Source organism: Arabidopsis lyrata (assembly GCF_000004255.2).
Source record: "Arabidopsis lyrata subsp. lyrata unplaced genomic scaffold ARALYscaffold_4, whole genome shotgun sequence".
In the NCBI taxonomy this organism is placed as follows: Eukaryota; Viridiplantae; Streptophyta; class Magnoliopsida; order Brassicales; family Brassicaceae; genus Arabidopsis; species Arabidopsis lyrata.
Window position 1 is genome coordinate 15,386,626 of NW_003302552.1, and position 16,809 is coordinate 15,403,434.

The 16,809-nt window shown below is 34.1% G+C and overlaps 3 protein-coding genes across 5 annotated transcripts; all 3 read left to right on the top strand.

Annotated features, from left to right (window-relative positions):
* The first annotated feature begins 1,085 nt into the window (after window positions 1-1,085).
* Window positions 1,086-6,251, top strand: LOC9317299 (cellulose synthase-like protein B3). 3 transcript variants are annotated; one of them, XM_002879348.2, is made up of 9 exons: window positions 1,086-1,600; window positions 2,125-2,443; window positions 2,822-2,947; window positions 3,071-3,193; window positions 3,825-4,025; window positions 4,124-4,259; window positions 4,506-4,687; window positions 4,820-5,170; window positions 5,400-6,251. In XM_002879348.2, the coding sequence occupies exons 1-9, from the start codon at window positions 1,338-1,340 to the stop codon at window positions 5,970-5,972; spliced, it is 2,274 nt and encodes a 757-aa protein (XP_002879394.1). In that variant the 5' UTR covers window positions 1,086-1,337; the 3' UTR covers window positions 5,973-6,251. The 3 variants fall into 3 exon arrangements, with proteins under 3 accessions (XP_002879394.1, XP_020883442.1, XP_020883441.1); XM_021027783.1 differs by lacking the exon at window positions 5,400-6,251 and having other exon boundaries at window positions 1,271-1,600; window positions 4,820-5,015; window positions 5,098-5,174; XM_021027782.1 differs by having other exon boundaries at window positions 1,272-1,600; window positions 2,113-2,443.
* Window positions 6,252-7,343: 1,092 nt separating this feature from the next.
* Window positions 7,344-11,744, top strand: LOC9315462 (cellulose synthase-like protein B4). Its single transcript, XM_021027784.1, has 9 exons — window positions 7,344-7,714; window positions 7,873-8,191; window positions 8,399-8,524; window positions 8,651-8,773; window positions 9,519-9,719; window positions 9,860-9,995; window positions 10,239-10,420; window positions 10,501-10,851; window positions 11,056-11,744. The coding sequence occupies exons 1-9, from the start codon at window positions 7,452-7,454 to the stop codon at window positions 11,632-11,634; spliced, it is 2,280 nt and encodes a 759-aa protein (XP_020883443.1). The 5' UTR covers window positions 7,344-7,451; the 3' UTR covers window positions 11,635-11,744.
* A 1,326-nt stretch (window positions 11,745-13,070) lies between these two features.
* Window positions 13,071-16,739, top strand: LOC9315463 (cell differentiation protein RCD1 homolog). The gene is made up of 9 exons (XM_002879350.2): window positions 13,071-13,439; window positions 14,987-15,058; window positions 15,190-15,294; window positions 15,409-15,451; window positions 15,570-15,679; window positions 15,780-15,875; window positions 15,970-16,166; window positions 16,267-16,336; window positions 16,435-16,739. The coding sequence occupies exons 1-9, from the start codon at window positions 13,221-13,223 to the stop codon at window positions 16,489-16,491; spliced, it is 969 nt and encodes a 322-aa protein (XP_002879396.1). The 5' UTR covers window positions 13,071-13,220; the 3' UTR covers window positions 16,492-16,739.
* Window positions 16,740-16,809: the final 70 nt, after the last annotated feature.

Below are 16,809 nucleotides of genomic sequence, written 5' to 3' on the forward strand. Positions count from 1 at the left end.
GACATTAATTTTGTGTGACGACTACTCATCATCACCACAAGAGCAAACGGCGTAAAAAGACAAACTTTATCCCTAATAATGTCCCACATCGAAAATTGGAAGAGATCCTAAGTAATATATAAAGGATATGGGCCACTCCACTCATTGTCAATTGGTTTTGAGTTGGAAGCACATATTCTAATATGGTATCAGAGCCCGATCCACACATGTCCAACCCGATCCGATCCAAAGATGGTCCAATCATCGACAAGGCCCAAAATTGATACCGTCGATCTAAGCCCGAACATTCCGAGATTAGTGGCCAAAGAGCCATCATCTCGAGAGGGCGTATTAGGACATAATGTTCCACATCAGAAGTTGAAAGGAATCCTGAGTAATATATAAGGGATATGGGTCACTCCACTCATTACCAATTAGTTTTGAGTTGGAAGCACATATTCTAATATTATCGTTATCCTAATTTGAACAAGACCACAAAATAAACCACCACAAATAGACAAAGATATACATATAAGTATATAACGAGACTCATATCATGCAAAAAATTTATATATGTAGTAAACGTATTAGTAGTGAATCATTAATAATGTCTAATGAAACGAATTTAATGTGACTATTTTCGTTGGAAAAAGTTTTGATATGATATAGAAAAGGGTATAACTTAATAGTATCAGTCTAGTGGTAAACATAGTATAAGTTTAAATTCCAATTTACGTGAAGTTCATGAATTTTAACGGTGTCAATGTGTATATTTTGGCCTCCGTACTATAAATCTATATTTATTTACCAAAATTTGTAGTCATCTAGACATACAATACGTTTTATAAATAAATAATATATATTTAGTATATATACCATTTGTGAAGTCATGTATCTATATGACAAACTAGTCCAATTTCATTTGACTATGACTAATTTATCTGTCCTTTTTCTTTTAAATAGTTCTAACAAAAACAAATCTACTCACCACTCCTTTTATGATAAGTATATATATGAATATTAGTGTGTACCTTTTTTTTTGGTTGAACACTGGTACATATTATGGGTTTGATTGGTAATTCAATATCACTATAATAACTCATCATAAAAATATTACCAAAAACGTTATTCTAAGTTTTTCTGGTACCGTTTTTATGTATCGCTATTTTCAATCATTTTAAATTATTTTTGTATCACTTACCGTTTCTTCTATCCGCTAAAAAATTATACCATTTTATATATGCGATCAATTAGACCCTATATATATATTATATTACAGAGCATTCATAGACGTGACGCATTATTTTACTTAACCCTTATCCAAAAACCGCAAGAAAGCTCATAAGAAATCTCCTCCCATGGCGTATTCAAGTTCTTCTCTCCCTCCTCTTTGCGAGAAGATCTCATACAAAAACTATTTTCTAAGAGCTGTGGATCTCACGATTCTTGGCCTTCTCTTTTCTCTTCTCTTGTACCGAATCCTACTTATGAACCAAAACAACACCGTTTGGGTTGTGGCTTTCCTCTGTGAATCTTTTTTCTCTTTCATATGGCTTCTTATAACCTGCATAAAATGGAGTCCTGCTGCATATAAATCATATCCTGAAAGACTTGATGAAAGGTACCAAATTATTTTACACTTACTATTCAGTGCCGGCGTTTGGGGTGTGCAAGTAGAGCAATTGTTCCGGGTCCAATTTTTTTGGGTAAATTTAAGGGCTTAAATTTTTTTTCCGTATAGAAAAAAATGTAATTTTTAAAACTTTAAGATATCTTTATTATAAAAAAAAACCTAAATATTTTATTTAGTATGAAAGTGGTTAATTTTTAAGTTTTTTTAAACATGAAAAAGGCCCAATTTTTTTTTTTTGATATGAAAAAAGGCCAATTTTTAAGATTTGTACCGGGACTCAAAATTAATTGAGCCGGCCCTGTTACTATTATAGATACAATCATATACATTTAAAGCATATATTTTGTTAAATTTGTATAAAAACTAAGTCCTAGCTAGCTGAAACCCAACCCTTAGTTTTTTTTTGTCACGAAATATCATTCATTTTTTCGGTTATCTTTCTATTTTAGTGGACTAGTATAAAGATTTGAAAATATAAGATTTTTATTAACTGGTCGTAGAATTAATTTCAGGGTTCATGACCTTCCATCGGTAGATATGTTTGTGACCACGGCCGATCCGGTTAGGGAGCCGCCGATTCTTGTTGCAAACACGTTGCTTTCGCTGTTAGCCTTGAATTATCCAGCGAATAAACTTGCTTGTTATGTATCGGACGATGGATGCTCACCTCTCACTTACTTCTCTCTCAAGGAAGCTTCTAAGTTCGCCAAGATTTGGGTTCCATTTTGCAAAAAATACAACGTTAAAGTTAGAGCTCCTTTTCGATATTTCTTGAACCCTCCAGTCCCAACAGAAAGTTCTGAATTCAGTAAAGACTGGGAAATGACGAAGGTAAATTAAAGGGTTTGATTGTCTTTTTGATGTAAGAGTTTAATTTTCCATTTGTTTATAAATTAAATGATTTCGTTTTACTTTCAAGAATAACACATTAACTTATTTTTTAATCAAACATTATTTGTAATTGTGAAATGCTGAAGGTAAACTAGCTAGAAGAAATCGTCGACGTTTCGAATTTGTGTTTGCAAATTCTTTAAAACATATTGATAAATGTTGTGGTTTATAGAAATATAAACAACAAAAAATAAAATAATTAACACAATCACACTTTTTAGTTTAAAAAAATTGGGACAAAAATCAAGATTTGTTCTTAGCTTTTCATATTAATTATTGGGAATTTTCTTGAAAGTATGTTTTTGTATCAACATAAAGAGGGAGTACGAGAAATTAAGCAGGAAGGTGGAAGATGCCACTGGAGATTCCCATTGGTTGGATGCAGAAGATGACTTTGAAGCTTTCTCAAATACTAAACCAAATGATCATTCAACTATAGTTAAGGTATTCTTACAATTTTCAAAAGTGATAACAAATAGTCTCTATCTATAGATAAGTTATGAACATAACAAAAGAGGGTAGCTAGTTATAACAATTATATGAACTCTTTTATGTGTGTATGTGAAGGTGGTATGGGAGAACAAGGGAGGTGTGGGAGAGGAGAACGAGGTTCCTCATTTTGTATATATTTCAAGAGAGAAAAGACCAAATTATCTTCATCATTACAAAGCTGGAGCCATGAACTTTCTGGTTAGTGAATTTTCTCACAAAGCTCTTTGATATATTTTCTATTTTATTTTTGAAGTTTCAAGAAAGTAGATCAGAAATTATGAGCTTGGAAATATAGATATATCTAAACGTCTTCTAAAGGAAGGTAAAATAGTATAGAAGAAAATGACATCTACTTCTCATATTGCTAACAATCACTCACTTGATTGCTAGGCCCAAGCAAATGTAGGACATTTATGTACAAAATGTCCGATGTGATATGTGGCTGCAATGATTTTTTACATTTTGTTGCATGTGCCATTGGACATTAATTGTTAAAATGAAAGGTAACCAAAGAGTTCCGGGTCTAGGCTATATAATTTTCTCTGGCCAAGTATCGGAGGATGGAGAATAGTAAATAGTTTAATTCATGTCGTTGATAGATCCCGTGATCTTGAAAATTATCCCCTTTTGGATGGGTAACTAATATTTATGCGTTAATTTAGCATGCATGTAAAACTAAACAAACATGGTGTTATATTGCCTTTGAAAAGACATCATATATGATAAGTCATATTGAACAACTATCAATGATTGCAGATCTTAATTAGTTTAATTTTTGGGTTATAATAATTAAAAATGTGATGACAGAGCGTGAGATGAATTTGAACAGGTAAGAGTGTCAGGGTTGATGACAAATGCACCATACATGTTGAACGTAGACTGCGACATGTATGCCAATGAAGCAGATGTGGTGCGACAAGCAATGTGTATATTTCTGCAAAAATCAGTGAATTCAAAGCATTGTGCTTTTGTTCAATACCCGCAAGATTTCTATGATTCTAACGCCGACGAACTCACCGTCTTACAATCAGTAAAATTTCTCTTTTTATTTATAATTTTTGATCAATTCATTGTTATTTTTCGTTATGTACTTAATCCTTTGGTTATTTTCTTTTATGTTAAAATTAGTATTTGGGACAAGGAATTGCGGGAATCCAAGGACCGATATATGCGGGTTCAGGATGCTTCCACACTAGAAGAGTTATGTACGGTCTATCAATAGATGATTTAGAAGAAGATGGAAGTCTTTCTTCAGTTGCAGCAAGTAAGTACTATAGTCTATAAATCAAAATTATATGCATATATATATATTAAAACCAATACTTTAGTATGCAAAATTCTAATGTCTCTCTTTTTTTTTTTTTGTTATTCTAACATTTTAATGTATGTTATGTTATTATTCTAACGTACAGTTTATAATACTTTTGTGATTCATTGTTCTATAATATATTCAATTATTTTATTATTCATATGTCAAAATCATTCACGGTTTGGTTGTTATTTCATTAAGGGAAATATTTGGCTGAAGAGAATTTAGAGAGAGAATTTGGGAACTCTAAAGAGATGGTGAAATCGGTGGTCGAGGCATTACAAAGAAAACCAAATCCTCAAAATACCCTTGCAAACTCTCTCGAAGCGGCTCAAGAAGTGGGGCATTGTCATTATGAATACCAAACTATCTGGGGCAAAACGGTAATTCTCTCTAAATTATATCACTGTAGATTAATAATCTAATCTAGCATAGCAATAATAATAATGCGTTTTGTAGTTATCAAGAAGTTTGACTCATAGTAATGTGTTGTGTTATGTATAAAAATCCTGCAGATCGGTTGGTTATACGAATCAACAGCAGAAGATGCAAACACAAGTATCGGAATCCATTCGAGAGGGTGGACTAGCTCATATATATCTCCCGAACCACCAGCGTTTCTTGGGGCTATGCCGCCAGGAGGACCAGAGGCCATGCTCCAGCAGCGGCGATGGGCGACAGGACTGCTCGAAGTCCTTTTTAACAAACAAAGTCCGTTGATCGGAATGTTTTGTCGAAAAATAAGATTTCGACAAACCTTGGCTTATTTATACATTTTCACTTGGGGTCTAAGGTCAATCCCTGAGCTATTTTATTGTCTCCTGCCTGCTTATTGCCTACTCCACAACTCTGCCTTATTTCCCAAGGTGACTCTCTCTCCTTCTCTCTTCTTAGTTCTTTTTGTCGTCTTCAACTTATACACATTACCAAACCTGAATATGGATTGTGACACGGTGACAGAACTAGGACTACCACTAAATTATATGTTTCGGTCACTCTTAATTTGTATGATTTCCTCATTAATATAGTTCTACTTATTTCATATAATTGGTTGAGAGGGAAATGTTTAATGTTTTATTTTGTTTGTGACTCTAGGGAGTTTATTTAGGTATAATCGTCACGCTTGTGGGAATGCATTGTCTTTACACTCTATGGGAATTTATGAGCCTTGGGTTTTCCGTACAATCATGGTTTGTCTCCCAGTCATTTTGGAGGATAAAAACCACTTGTAGTTGGTTATTTAGCATCCCTGACATCATACTCAAGCTACTTGGAATCTCGAAAACTGTCTTTATAGTCACTAAAAAGACTATGCCCAAGACCATGTCAGGGTCTGGATCCGGAAAATCTCAACGAGAAGATGATTGTCCAAACAAAGATTCCGGTAAATTTGAATTTGATGGCTCGCTTTATTTTTTGCCCGGCACATTTATTGTGTTGGTAAATCTAGCCGCTATAGCCGGTTTCTCAGTGGGTCTACATCGGTTGAGTCATCGTCACGGAGGAGGTAGTTCGGGTTTGGCAGAAGCTTGTGGAAGTATTTTGGTGGTTATGTTGTTCCTTCCATTTCTTAAGGGTATGTTTGGGAAGGGAAAATATGGTATCCCGTTGTCTACTATTTCTAAAGCTGCCTTTTTAGCAGTTTTATTTGTCGTCTTTGCTCTATAGATCCCTGATTCCTTCGTTTTCACCTAAAATTGTGTTACGTCTTGCGGTGAAAGGAACAATTTAGAGTCAACCCAAACGAGACTTAAAAGGACGTCGTAACTATGAGGGTGAACCTGGACTCAGTATGAATTTATTGTTCAGAAGTATTTCTTATTTATTGATTGGTACAAAATATAAAATTTAAGACGATAAATACGTAGATAGTAGCCGTATATTCTGGACTAGTGATTAGTCTCTTTTCTCCCAAGCTTATATCAATATATATAAGACATTATTATCTTTGTGGGTTTTGTAACCATGACAGGACCAGCATATTTTGTTTTTGTGAGATTCGTGGTTTCTCGATTTGATGAAAACGACTCAATGATTTCGTCCTTTCTAATTTTTGGGGTTTTGAAGTCAACTGTGTATGTGGACGTTATTTTTTTGAAAATTAATGAGATAAATAGGGCTTAATTAGAAGACAACATCTAGATAAGTGATATAGGTACAAAAATCAATCACAAAATGCCTACCAAGAAATGTCATATGTAAATTTAATTTTAAAAGCAATTCTCAAATAATAAAATTCTCGTTCCGGGTCAAGGTATAGTGCATGTATCAGAGGGTATAGCCACAACCCAATCGGGATAAATGAGAGTTCATCTCGTTTCTTTCATATTCCTAAAATGGCGATGCAATGAAATAATGACAATTTATTGATTTTCTTATTTATAAATTTTCAAACACACAATTTGTATAACAATTAATGATAATGAAACGTTACGTGTCTTTAAATTTTGTGTGACGACTACTCATCATTCACCACAAAGAGCAAACGGGGTAAAAAGACAAACTTTATCGTTATCCTAATTTGAATCAGACCACACAAAAAACCCACCCCAATTAGACAAAGATACGTATATATTATGCACAATCGTTTATATGTAGTTACTTGTTATATTAAAGAAATTGATTGTTTTATACTTTTATTAATAATGAAAAGAAACGACTTCGATATGAGTAGTTAATTCGTTGAAAAAGTTTATGCGGGTCTAGTTTTTCTAACCTTTTGATATGATATAAAAAAATATGTTAGCTTTCACTTGATGGTAACTTAGTGGCATGTCTGGCATCTACAAGTTAAATTCCAGTTTACGTGAAGTTCATGAATTTTATTGGTCATGTCAATATGTACAAATTACAATATACATATACGTTTTATAAATAAAATATTTATATTTATATACTATTTTAAAACTTCATGCATGTATCTACTATCTAGATGACAAACTAGTCCAATAACATTTGACTATGACCTCTTTGTTCTTTTTTGTTAATAGTTTTCACAACAAAGAAAATCTACTCAATGTTATTTCTTCTCACCAATCTACATAAGTGTGTATGTATATATCTCAGAACACTAGTACTCTACACATTATATATATTTTTACTTAACACTTTAGAAACATATCCAAAAACCTCAATAAATCTTCTTCCATGGCGGATTCAAGCTCTCCTCTCCCTCCTCTTTGTGAAAGGATCTCACACAATAGCTATTTATTAAGAGCTGTAGATCTCACTATTCTAGGCCTTCTATTTTCTCTCCTATTGTACCGAATCCTACATGTGAACCAAAACGACACCGTTTGGGTCGTGGCTTTCCTCTGTGAATCTTGTTTCTCCTTCGTATGGTTGCTTATTACCTGCATAAAATGGAGTCCTGCTGATTATAAAACATATCCTGATAGACTTGATGAAAGGTACGTACCGTTTTCACATATATACACAATTATACACACTAAAATAAATATTCTTATTAAATTTGTATCAAGTCCTATAATATCATTCATTTTAGTTCCAGTAGCAAACATTCGAAAGTAAAAAAGTTTTGAAATGGCCTAGCAACTATTAATTTCAGGGTTCATGACCTTCCATCGGTAGATATGTTCGTGACCACAGCGGATCCAGTTAGGGAGCCACCGATTATCGTTGTAAACACTGTGCTTTCACTGTTAGCTGTGAATTATCCTGCGAACAAACTAGCTTGTTATGTGTCGGACGATGGATGTTCACCCCTCACTTACTTTTCTCTCAAGGAAGCTTCAAAGTTTGCCAAGATTTGGGTTCCTTTCTGCAAGAAATATAACGTTAACGTTAGAGCTCCTTTTATGTACTTCTTGAACCCTCCGACCGCAACAGAAAGTTCTGAATTCAGTAAAGACTGGGAAATGACGAAGGTATAGGGTTTGTTTGTCTTTTACAAATTCTTTGCAAAATTTTGAAAACTGTTGTGATTGATAGAAATATAAACTATTTGTTCAACCAATAAACACAATCACATTTTTGGTTTTAAAACACCTGAGACAAAAATCAAGATTTTTCATTGCTTTTCGTAATAGTTATTTGGAATTTTCTTGAAATTTTGTTTTTGTATTAATATACAGAGGGAGTACGAGAAGCTAAGCCAGAAATTAGAAGATGCCACCGGACGCTCCCATTGGTTGGATCCAGAAGATGACTTTGAAGCTTTCTCAAACACAATATCAAATGATCATTCAACTATAGTTAAGGTATTTCTACAATTTTCCACAGTAAAAAAATATAATCTCTAACTATAGAGAGCTGCGCAAAACAAAAGGGTTAACCCTTATAACAGTTACATGAAAATCTTGTTTTATATGTTTATGTACGTGAAGGTGGTATGGGAAAACAAGGGAGGTGTGGGAGACGAGAAAGAGGTCCCTCATGTTGTATACATTTCAAGAGAAAAGAGACCAAATTACTTTCATCATTACAAAGCTGGAGCCATGAACTTTCTGGTTAGTAATTTCTCACATATCTATCTTCTATCTTTTTTTATATTTTATTTGAAGTTTCAAGTAAGGTACATAAGAAATTATGAGGTTGGACATATAGAGGTGCATAATGCCATAGTGCATATGTATACGTCTTTTCAAGGAAGGTAAACAGTAAAGGAGAAAATGACATCTACTTTCTTATTGCTAAATTTCACTCATTTGATTGATAGGCCCAACCATATATAGTGCAATTTTTTTTTTTTCTTTGTGCAAATCCATATATTGTGCAACATGTAATGTACCATATGTCCATATGTTCCGCGTAATATATGGCTGCAAGCCTGCGAGACTACACTTACTTTTGACGTTTTATTTGCATGTGACAATCCTCTACATTCACTGTTGAAGTGAAAAGGTAACCAAGGATTTGTGGGCCTAGGCCCATAATCTATTCGGATCAGAACATGTTAAACTAGTATTTTATTTGTCATTGGTGCTCAAACTCCTCTTTGGGGCCTCACTAGTACACCGGTTGAGCTATGGATGCCGAATGTAACCTTGCATGGCTATGTGTTAATTAAGAATGCATGTGAAATTATAAACAATCATGGTGCCTTTGAAATTGATATTTTATAATGATTAGCCTAAGGCACCATACAATATATGAGAAGCCATATCGAACAACTAGCAATGATTATATATATTAGTTTTTTTTTTCAATAGTAATTACAAATGTGATGATAGAGCGTGAGATGAATTTGAACAGGTAAGAGTGTCAGGGTTGATGACAAATGCACCATACATGTTGAACGTAGACTGCGACATGTATGCCAATGAAGCAGATGTGGTGCGACAAGCAATGTGTATATTTCTGCAAAAATCAATGAATTCAAACCATTGTGCTTTTGTTCAATACCCTCAAGATTTCTATGATTCTAACGCCGACGAACTCACCGTCTTACAATTAGTAAGATTTATGTTCTTTACTTTTTCTTTGGTTTATTTCTAATGTTGATATATAAATTTCATTCAGCTCGATGATTTTTTTTTGTTGTATCAATCCGTACTTAATCTTAGTTCCCTTTTATATGTTGGAAAATTAATTAGTACTTGGGACGAGGAATTGCGGGAATCCAAGGACCGTTGTATGGGGGCTCAGGATGCTTCCATACTAGAAGAGTTATGTACGGTCTTTCTCTAGATGATTTAGAAGACGATGGAAGTCTTTCCTCAATTGCTACAAGTAAGTACAACTGACAAAGACAAAATTATATGTATATATTAAAACCAATAATTTTTTTTGTCAATTAAAACCAATCTTTTTAGCATGTACAATTCTGATGTTATCACTAATTATTCTAACGTTTTGATCTAACATATAATTTATAACATATTTGTTATTAATCCATTGTTCTACTATAACTATTCAGTTATTTTACTATTCATATGTCAAGTCATTCACAACTCTCGTTGTAATTTCATTAAGGGAAGTATTTGGCTGAGGAGAGTCTAGCGAGAGAATTTGGCAAATCTAAGGAGATGGTGAAATCAGTGGTCGATGCGTTACAAAGAAAATCATATCTTCATAACACCCTTAAAGACTCTCTAGAAGCGGCTCAAGAAGTGGGACATTGTCACTACGAGTACCAAACCAGCTGGGGCAACACCGTAATTAACTCCCTTTTCAATTTAACCACTTAAGTATTTTAGACATTAATAATGTGTTTTCTTATATATACATCGTGTAGATCGGTTGGTTATACGATTCAACAGCGGAAGATGTGAACACGAGTATCGGAATCCATTCGAGGGGGTGGACTAGCTCATATATTCTTCCGGATCCACCGGCCTTTCTAGGGTGTATGCCACAAGGAGGACCGGAAGCAATGGTTCAACAGCGACGATGGGCGACCGGACTGCTTGAAGTCCTTTTCAACAAACAAAGTCCGTTGATTGGGATGTTTCGCCGGAAAATAAGATTCCGACAAAGTATGGCTTATCTTTACGTTTTCAGTTGGGGTCTAAGGTCAATCCCTGAGCTCTTTTACTGTCTCCTTCCTGCTTATTGCGTACTCCACAACTCTGCCTTATTTCCTAAGGTGACCCTCTCGCTCACTCTCTCTCTCCTTTGTGTTGTCTTCAACTCATACACATCACCGAAATTGAATTCGGGTTATGATACGAAGACAACACTAACAAGAACAACTAGATTACATGTCTCGGTCTCTTTCTTAAGTTATATCATAGCCTTCTTATTAATATTGCTCTAGTTTAATGTTTTTTGGTTTTGTTTGTGGCTCTAGGGAGTTTACTTAGGTATAATCGTCACGCTTGTGGGGATGCACTGTCTTTACACTCTATGGGAATTCATGAGCCTTGGTTTTTCCGTACAATCGTGGTATGTCTCCCAATCATTTGGGAGGATAAAAACCACTTGTAGTTGGTTATTTAGCATCCTTGATATCATACTCAAGCTTCTTGGAATCTCGAAAACCGTCTTCATAGTCACTAAAAAGACTATGCCTGAGACCAAGTCAGGGTCTGGATCCGAAAAATCTCAAGGAGAAGTTGATTGTCCAAACAAAGATTCCGGTAAATTTGAATTTGATGGCTCGCTTTATTTTTTGCCCGGCACATTTATTGTGTTGGTAAATCTAGCCGCTCTAGCCGGTTGTTTGGTGGGTCTACAACGGTTGAGTCCTCGTCACGGGGGAGGTGGTTCTGGTTTGGCAGAGGCTTGTGGATGTATCTTGGTGGTTATACTGTTCCTTCCATTTCTAAAGGGTATGTTTGAGAAGGGAAAATTTGGTATCCCATTGTCTACTCTTTCTAAAGCTGCATTTTTAGCAGTGTTATTTGTTGTTTTCTCTGTGGGAAACTAGTATATAGTAGTGTGATATGGGTTTGTTATGCACCTATCGTTAAGTGCATGTGCATGACATTGTCTCAATTGATATTGCTATATATTTATGCAATTAGTTTCGTTTTTTTTTTGTGGACAGCATACAATTAGTTTTATTGATCGTCAAACTAACTAATGTGAAACCATTCAAAGCGTTGAATTACAAATGAACGTTACTCTGACAAACATCAATATGTAGAATGACAAGCTAGTTTTGTATGTGGAATATCAACACTACGAACGAAGATGAAAATAATTACTATTTTTCTTTGATACCTTTTTTTTTTGTTAATTAGAAACAATTTAATCAATTGAACAAATGAAATACATATACAAGTTTAGTAAACCACATATATAATTAGATCATTCCAGTGCTAAGCATTTTAGCCATTCCATTGATTCGATAAATCTTTCTCTCGTAAAATCTGTTTTTCAATATGGATTATCTACTATGGAAGATCCTTGAAAGAGAAGAAAACGAGGTACTCATCTGAATTCTCTTGGGCCCTTGGCTAACCTCAAAAATCCATGTAGTGGTATCATATATATATAACAACGTTACCAGAATGAATATTATAAATTTATGTTTACCATCTTTACAAATTATTAATTTTGTTTCTAGACCTATTCTTAATAATATTTAATTTTTATTTATCAACTAACCAAAATTCTATATTAAACATATTTATAAGGTAATAATTTTATTTTTATTGATCAACTTGATAATTATTTCTCTTTTCTTAGTATATATAAAAGAAAAATATTTTTCTAGAATATCTAATAGTTAATACCTTTATAACTTTAATAATTATATGAATCAATATATTAAAAATAATTTTCTAACAATACGTATACATCATTTTTGTCAACAATCTTATGGATTTTACTGGTTAGTACTTTAATTTATCAAAATATATTATCGCATTTGTGTTAATATAATACAATAATTTTGTTTTATAATACAACAATAAATATTTGTCGTCCTAAATTAAATATACTAATAATTAATATTGTTCACTCATAATTACATAGAAAACCACAGTATTACCTGGTCGAGTCACGAGTATCACAATTGTAGATTGAGAAATTTTAGCTCACTGTAATATTCACAATTAACCTCCCTACACTTGTCTGTGGATAAGATAAATAACTTAAAGTTGGAAAAAAAAAAAAAGTAAATAACTTAACACAGATTAAGCTTTATTTTTACTCTGGTAATACAGATTTAGATTTCTTATAAAAAAATAATATTTAATCCAAATCCAACAAAAAGTTTAAACAAAAATTTTCTTTCAGACTTTCCTTGGAAGTATTATTACTTTTTCACATTGACAATTAATACTAACTTTTCTTTATATTTAACTTAACAAATTAAGTCCACAGAGGGTATTTTTGTCTATTCATATTTTTAAAGCCATGCGTGCATTGCCTTAGTCTATATAAGTTCACCTCCCACTCATCGACTGCCACAACACTCGTAAAGAAGCTCAAGAAATTCTCCCTGAGAAAAATCCAAAAAAATAAATAAATAAAGAATCAGCGACGGAGATTTTCTCCGACCAATCCATGTCGGAAAATGTGGTCAATCTACCGGATTCTTTGTATGAGGACTATAGTAAACTCAAGTTGACTTCGTCCCCGCCCTACGCTTCGTCATCCTCAGCTCCTCCGCCGGGGCTCACCGTCGTAGCTCAGCCGACCGTAGAGATGATTCTCCAGTGGGTCTATGATCTTCATAAACCAAACTCACCCAAGTTTGATTTCGCGCTGCATAATCTCGCCTATGTAAGTGCATATACTCTTCGATTCTCTCTATGTTTGATATGATTTTTAGTTTGATCTGTTGTCTCTCTGTTTTTTTCAACATGATTTTGATCCTTTGAGTCCGATGAAGTGATTAGTTTCTGAGAAAGAAGTGTTTTTTTTTTTTTTCCGATTATGGGAAATTCTTGAGATCTCCGTTTGTTTCTTGCTGCATAGGCTAACGATTTTATCCCTATACATCTTATGGGAATGCTTGATAATAGGATATCATCACAATCTTAGACTCTCCTTTTCGCCGTTAAATGATAGATTTTGTTGTATCTAAATCTTAGATCTGGTTGCTTGACATGGAATGTTCTTGTTTGTGAGTCAATTTGGCTTTCCTTTGTGGATAATCATAATCTTGGAGCCTATAAGACACAATCAGTTGTCATTCTCTGTTTTGTTTGTATCCGTTTGTCGATTTATCGTTAATTTATCGTTGGATCGGCAATTGTTATTCCTCTTTTGCTTGTATCCATTCCATGATTAAAGGCGTTACATCGTTGGATAGGCTTTCACCATTTCCTTCGGTTCAGGAGATCTCGCTGTCTTCTAATCATAAGAAACATTCAATTGTTATTCCTCTATTGTTTGTCTGCATTTGTCGATTATCGCCATTATCTCGTTAGGTCGGTTTTCGTGATTTTAGGTTTAGGAGATCTCGCAATTTGTCTCATCATATATATGAACTATTCAATTGTTATTCCTCTTTTGTTTGTATCCGTTTGACGATTGTCGGTATTATATCGTTTGTCGGCTTTCACATTTTTTAGGTTTAGGAGATTTCACAATCTTTCTTATCATCATTTCTCAATTTGCTCTGTTTTTCATGATGTGCTCTCCCTATAGATTATAAAAATCTTAAGCCTAGATCTTGTTCTTCTGTGCATTCTTCGTTTATTTCCATATCGTATCCCGATAGATAAGAATGTGTGTGGTCTAGAATTACAGCGTATCCCGATGGATAACAAAATGTGTGGTCAAGAATTACAGCGTATCGCGATAGATTATAATGTGGGTAGTCAAGGAATACAGTGTCTAGTTATAAATTTTGATTTACTTTTATGGTATTGCCAATTGCTATGCATTTGAAATCCTCTACAATTCAATGCTTTGCAAATTGTTTTCCAAATTCGCGGTAGCTAGAAAGGATAGCTATTCATAATTGTGGCCCAATGCAAGTAAAGAAATTTATCTCGGTATGACTCGCATATATGGAAAACCAAAATTTCATAATTCAGAGAACCAAAGTTAATCGGGCATATTTTGATCTTATCGGTTATCGAGATCTTATCTTTAGTATTTCTTATGGTATGCAACACTTGACTATGCCTTTGTTTGTCTATAGGTTGAGAATAAATTCACTCTAAACTTTTACTTTTTTTTTCTTTTCTTTTTGACATCTTTTGATCCACAAGGCCCGATCCATAGTCATAAACTTATATATTAGTAGTCGAGGACCACTTTAAAACATTTTTGGAATTTTAACAACTTATATTATCTCTCTCTTTTTTTCCCAATGGCAGCATAGGGACAATTTTGAGTTCTTGCCGAGTCTGTTATGGGAATCTAAAAATACTGTGTACATCATGTTGCAGGTTAAGTACCGACTACTTTAGTTATTTCTTTTGGCTTTTTAAACAGATTTTTTCAAAATCTTGCCATCTTTTGTTGTACAAATTTCTCTCTATTTGTGACACTCACTTCAAGTTTCATTTAATCTACGCAGGAGGTTTTTGTAGCCTACAGACACCTCGTAGGACACATCTCACTTCGATTGTTCCCTCATCCATTGAATCCACTTCGAGTGTACAATGTTTTGCTTTTGTTCCAGGTTTCGTTTTGGTCTCACACCTTGCTTATTTTCTTAAGTTTAAAAACCATTTCTTTGATAAATGCTTAAGCCCAAACTTTTTCTGTGATATTATCATCGTTTTTCCTGTTACAGAGCATGGCTTATCACCCAGACACAAGCCGTCGGTTTCTTAGGGGTATGTCTTTCTCCTTTAGTTCAACAAACCATCTTATCTTCACATTAGCTATATCAATGTTATATCATGTTACATTGTCTTTGAAATTTCTTTGCTTATGTTGGTTGGTTTGTTGCAGCTAAGATGCCAAACTATTTCTATCCTTTGATGGACCTTGGTCTCATCGATAAGCGTCACGAATGCCTGAGGCTTGCTGCATTGGGTGTCATTGCTCATATGTTGAAGGCGGTAACATACATATTCTCTTACAACATATATAATCTGTTTGTGACAAATGCTTTTGAAAACTCCACTAAATTACTTTGAACAACATCTCACTTCTCTACAGTCTGAAGATGGAGCTGTTAGTCGTTACCTAATGGAAAGTGGTGCTGTAGGTTTTTGCGCTAAACCCGTTGAGTTTGGCTCTATCGAAACAAAAACTGTAAGTTTCTTTCACCCGCTTCTTCTACTCATCTTGACTATAAAATCAGAGAAGAAATTAAAGAAACCCTTTGAAACTAATACTTCTTGTTCAGGTTGCTGTATACATACTTGACAAGATTATGTCAACTGATGAGGGGCTTCATTACTGCTGCGTCTTGGCTGATCGGTTTTTCGTTATCGATGAACTCCTTAAGAAGCTGCTCGTCTATCTTTCTTCCATGTACAGACCTTCTTCCTGCTTGTTCAACCTTGTTATTGGTTGCTACGTCAAGCTCTCCCAGAAATCCAGGTTTTCTTGCTACACCTTCTGATCTTATTTTGATATTGATACAAAATGGTTAGGCTTTGTAAAAGCAAACAACAATTTTATTTTCTTGTATATGCATTAGGGCTCGTGACGGAATAAGGCGATACACGCCTTTCTTGCTGTTTGACGGCACTTTTGCAAGATTATATGCTGTAAGATTGAAATCGCTTGTGTTTTTGGAATTAGTATGGTTTTGGTTCATGCAGGGAATAGTAAAAGATTAAGTGTGTTGTCTGTTGTTTTTTCGCAGGAGGACCCTGTCGCTGATAACAATCGGATTCAGCTGATTCAGAATCTGGAAAACTAAAGCAATGAAGTACCGGAGACACTGTTTTCAATGAGGAAATGAAAACGAAGCGATACACAACCCCCACAGAGAACAGGTTTACTACGCCTACGCGTACGCTAAGTAATAATTTACTAAAGACATAAAAACTATGAAATATTTTTATGTTGTTGTTTGGTTTAATATCTTTTGGATGACTCTTATTACTCTCTCAACATTGTTCTCTCTCTTTTGAGATACATTTCAATGCATTTTCTATCTTTTTTCAAGTAGTTTAATTTTTGCTTAATTAATTTGCAACTTGATTGATGATTGATACTGCAAATGAATACTATTATC

What these genes read in the sequence shown, in the direction of transcription:
- LOC9317299 (XM_021027782.1), top strand. Translation starts at nt 1,338, where the DNA reads ATGGCGTATTCAAGTTCTTCTCTCCCTCCTCTTTGCGAGAAGATCTCA. An exon ending in ATCATTCAACTATAGTTAAG is followed by an intron (nt 2,948 to 3,070) that starts GTATTCTTACAA and finishes GTGTATGTGAAG; the next exon opens with GTGGTATGGGAGAACAAGGG. An exon ending in AACTCACCGTCTTACAATCA is followed by an intron (nt 4,026 to 4,123) that starts GTAAAATTTCTC and finishes TGTTAAAATTAG; the next exon opens with TATTTGGGACAAGGAATTGC.
- LOC9315462 (XM_021027784.1), top strand. Translation starts at nt 7,452, where the DNA reads ATGGCGGATTCAAGCTCTCCTCTCCCTCCTCTTTGTGAAAGGATCTCA. An exon ending in CTGGAGCCATGAACTTTCTG is followed by an intron (nt 8,774 to 9,518) that starts GTTAGTAATTTC and finishes GAATTTGAACAG; the next exon opens with GTAAGAGTGTCAGGGTTGAT. An exon ending in ACTCTGCCTTATTTCCTAAG is followed by an intron (nt 10,852 to 11,055) that starts GTGACCCTCTCG and finishes TTGTGGCTCTAG; the next exon opens with GGAGTTTACTTAGGTATAAT.
- LOC9315463 (XM_002879350.2), top strand. Translation starts at nt 13,221, where the DNA reads ATGTCGGAAAATGTGGTCAATCTACCGGATTCTTTGTATGAGGACTAT. An exon ending in CGCTGCATAATCTCGCCTAT is followed by an intron (nt 13,440 to 14,986) that starts GTAAGTGCATAT and finishes TCCCAATGGCAG; the next exon opens with CATAGGGACAATTTTGAGTT. An exon ending in CTGTGTACATCATGTTGCAG is followed by an intron (nt 15,059 to 15,189) that starts GTTAAGTACCGA and finishes TAATCTACGCAG; the next exon opens with GAGGTTTTTGTAGCCTACAG.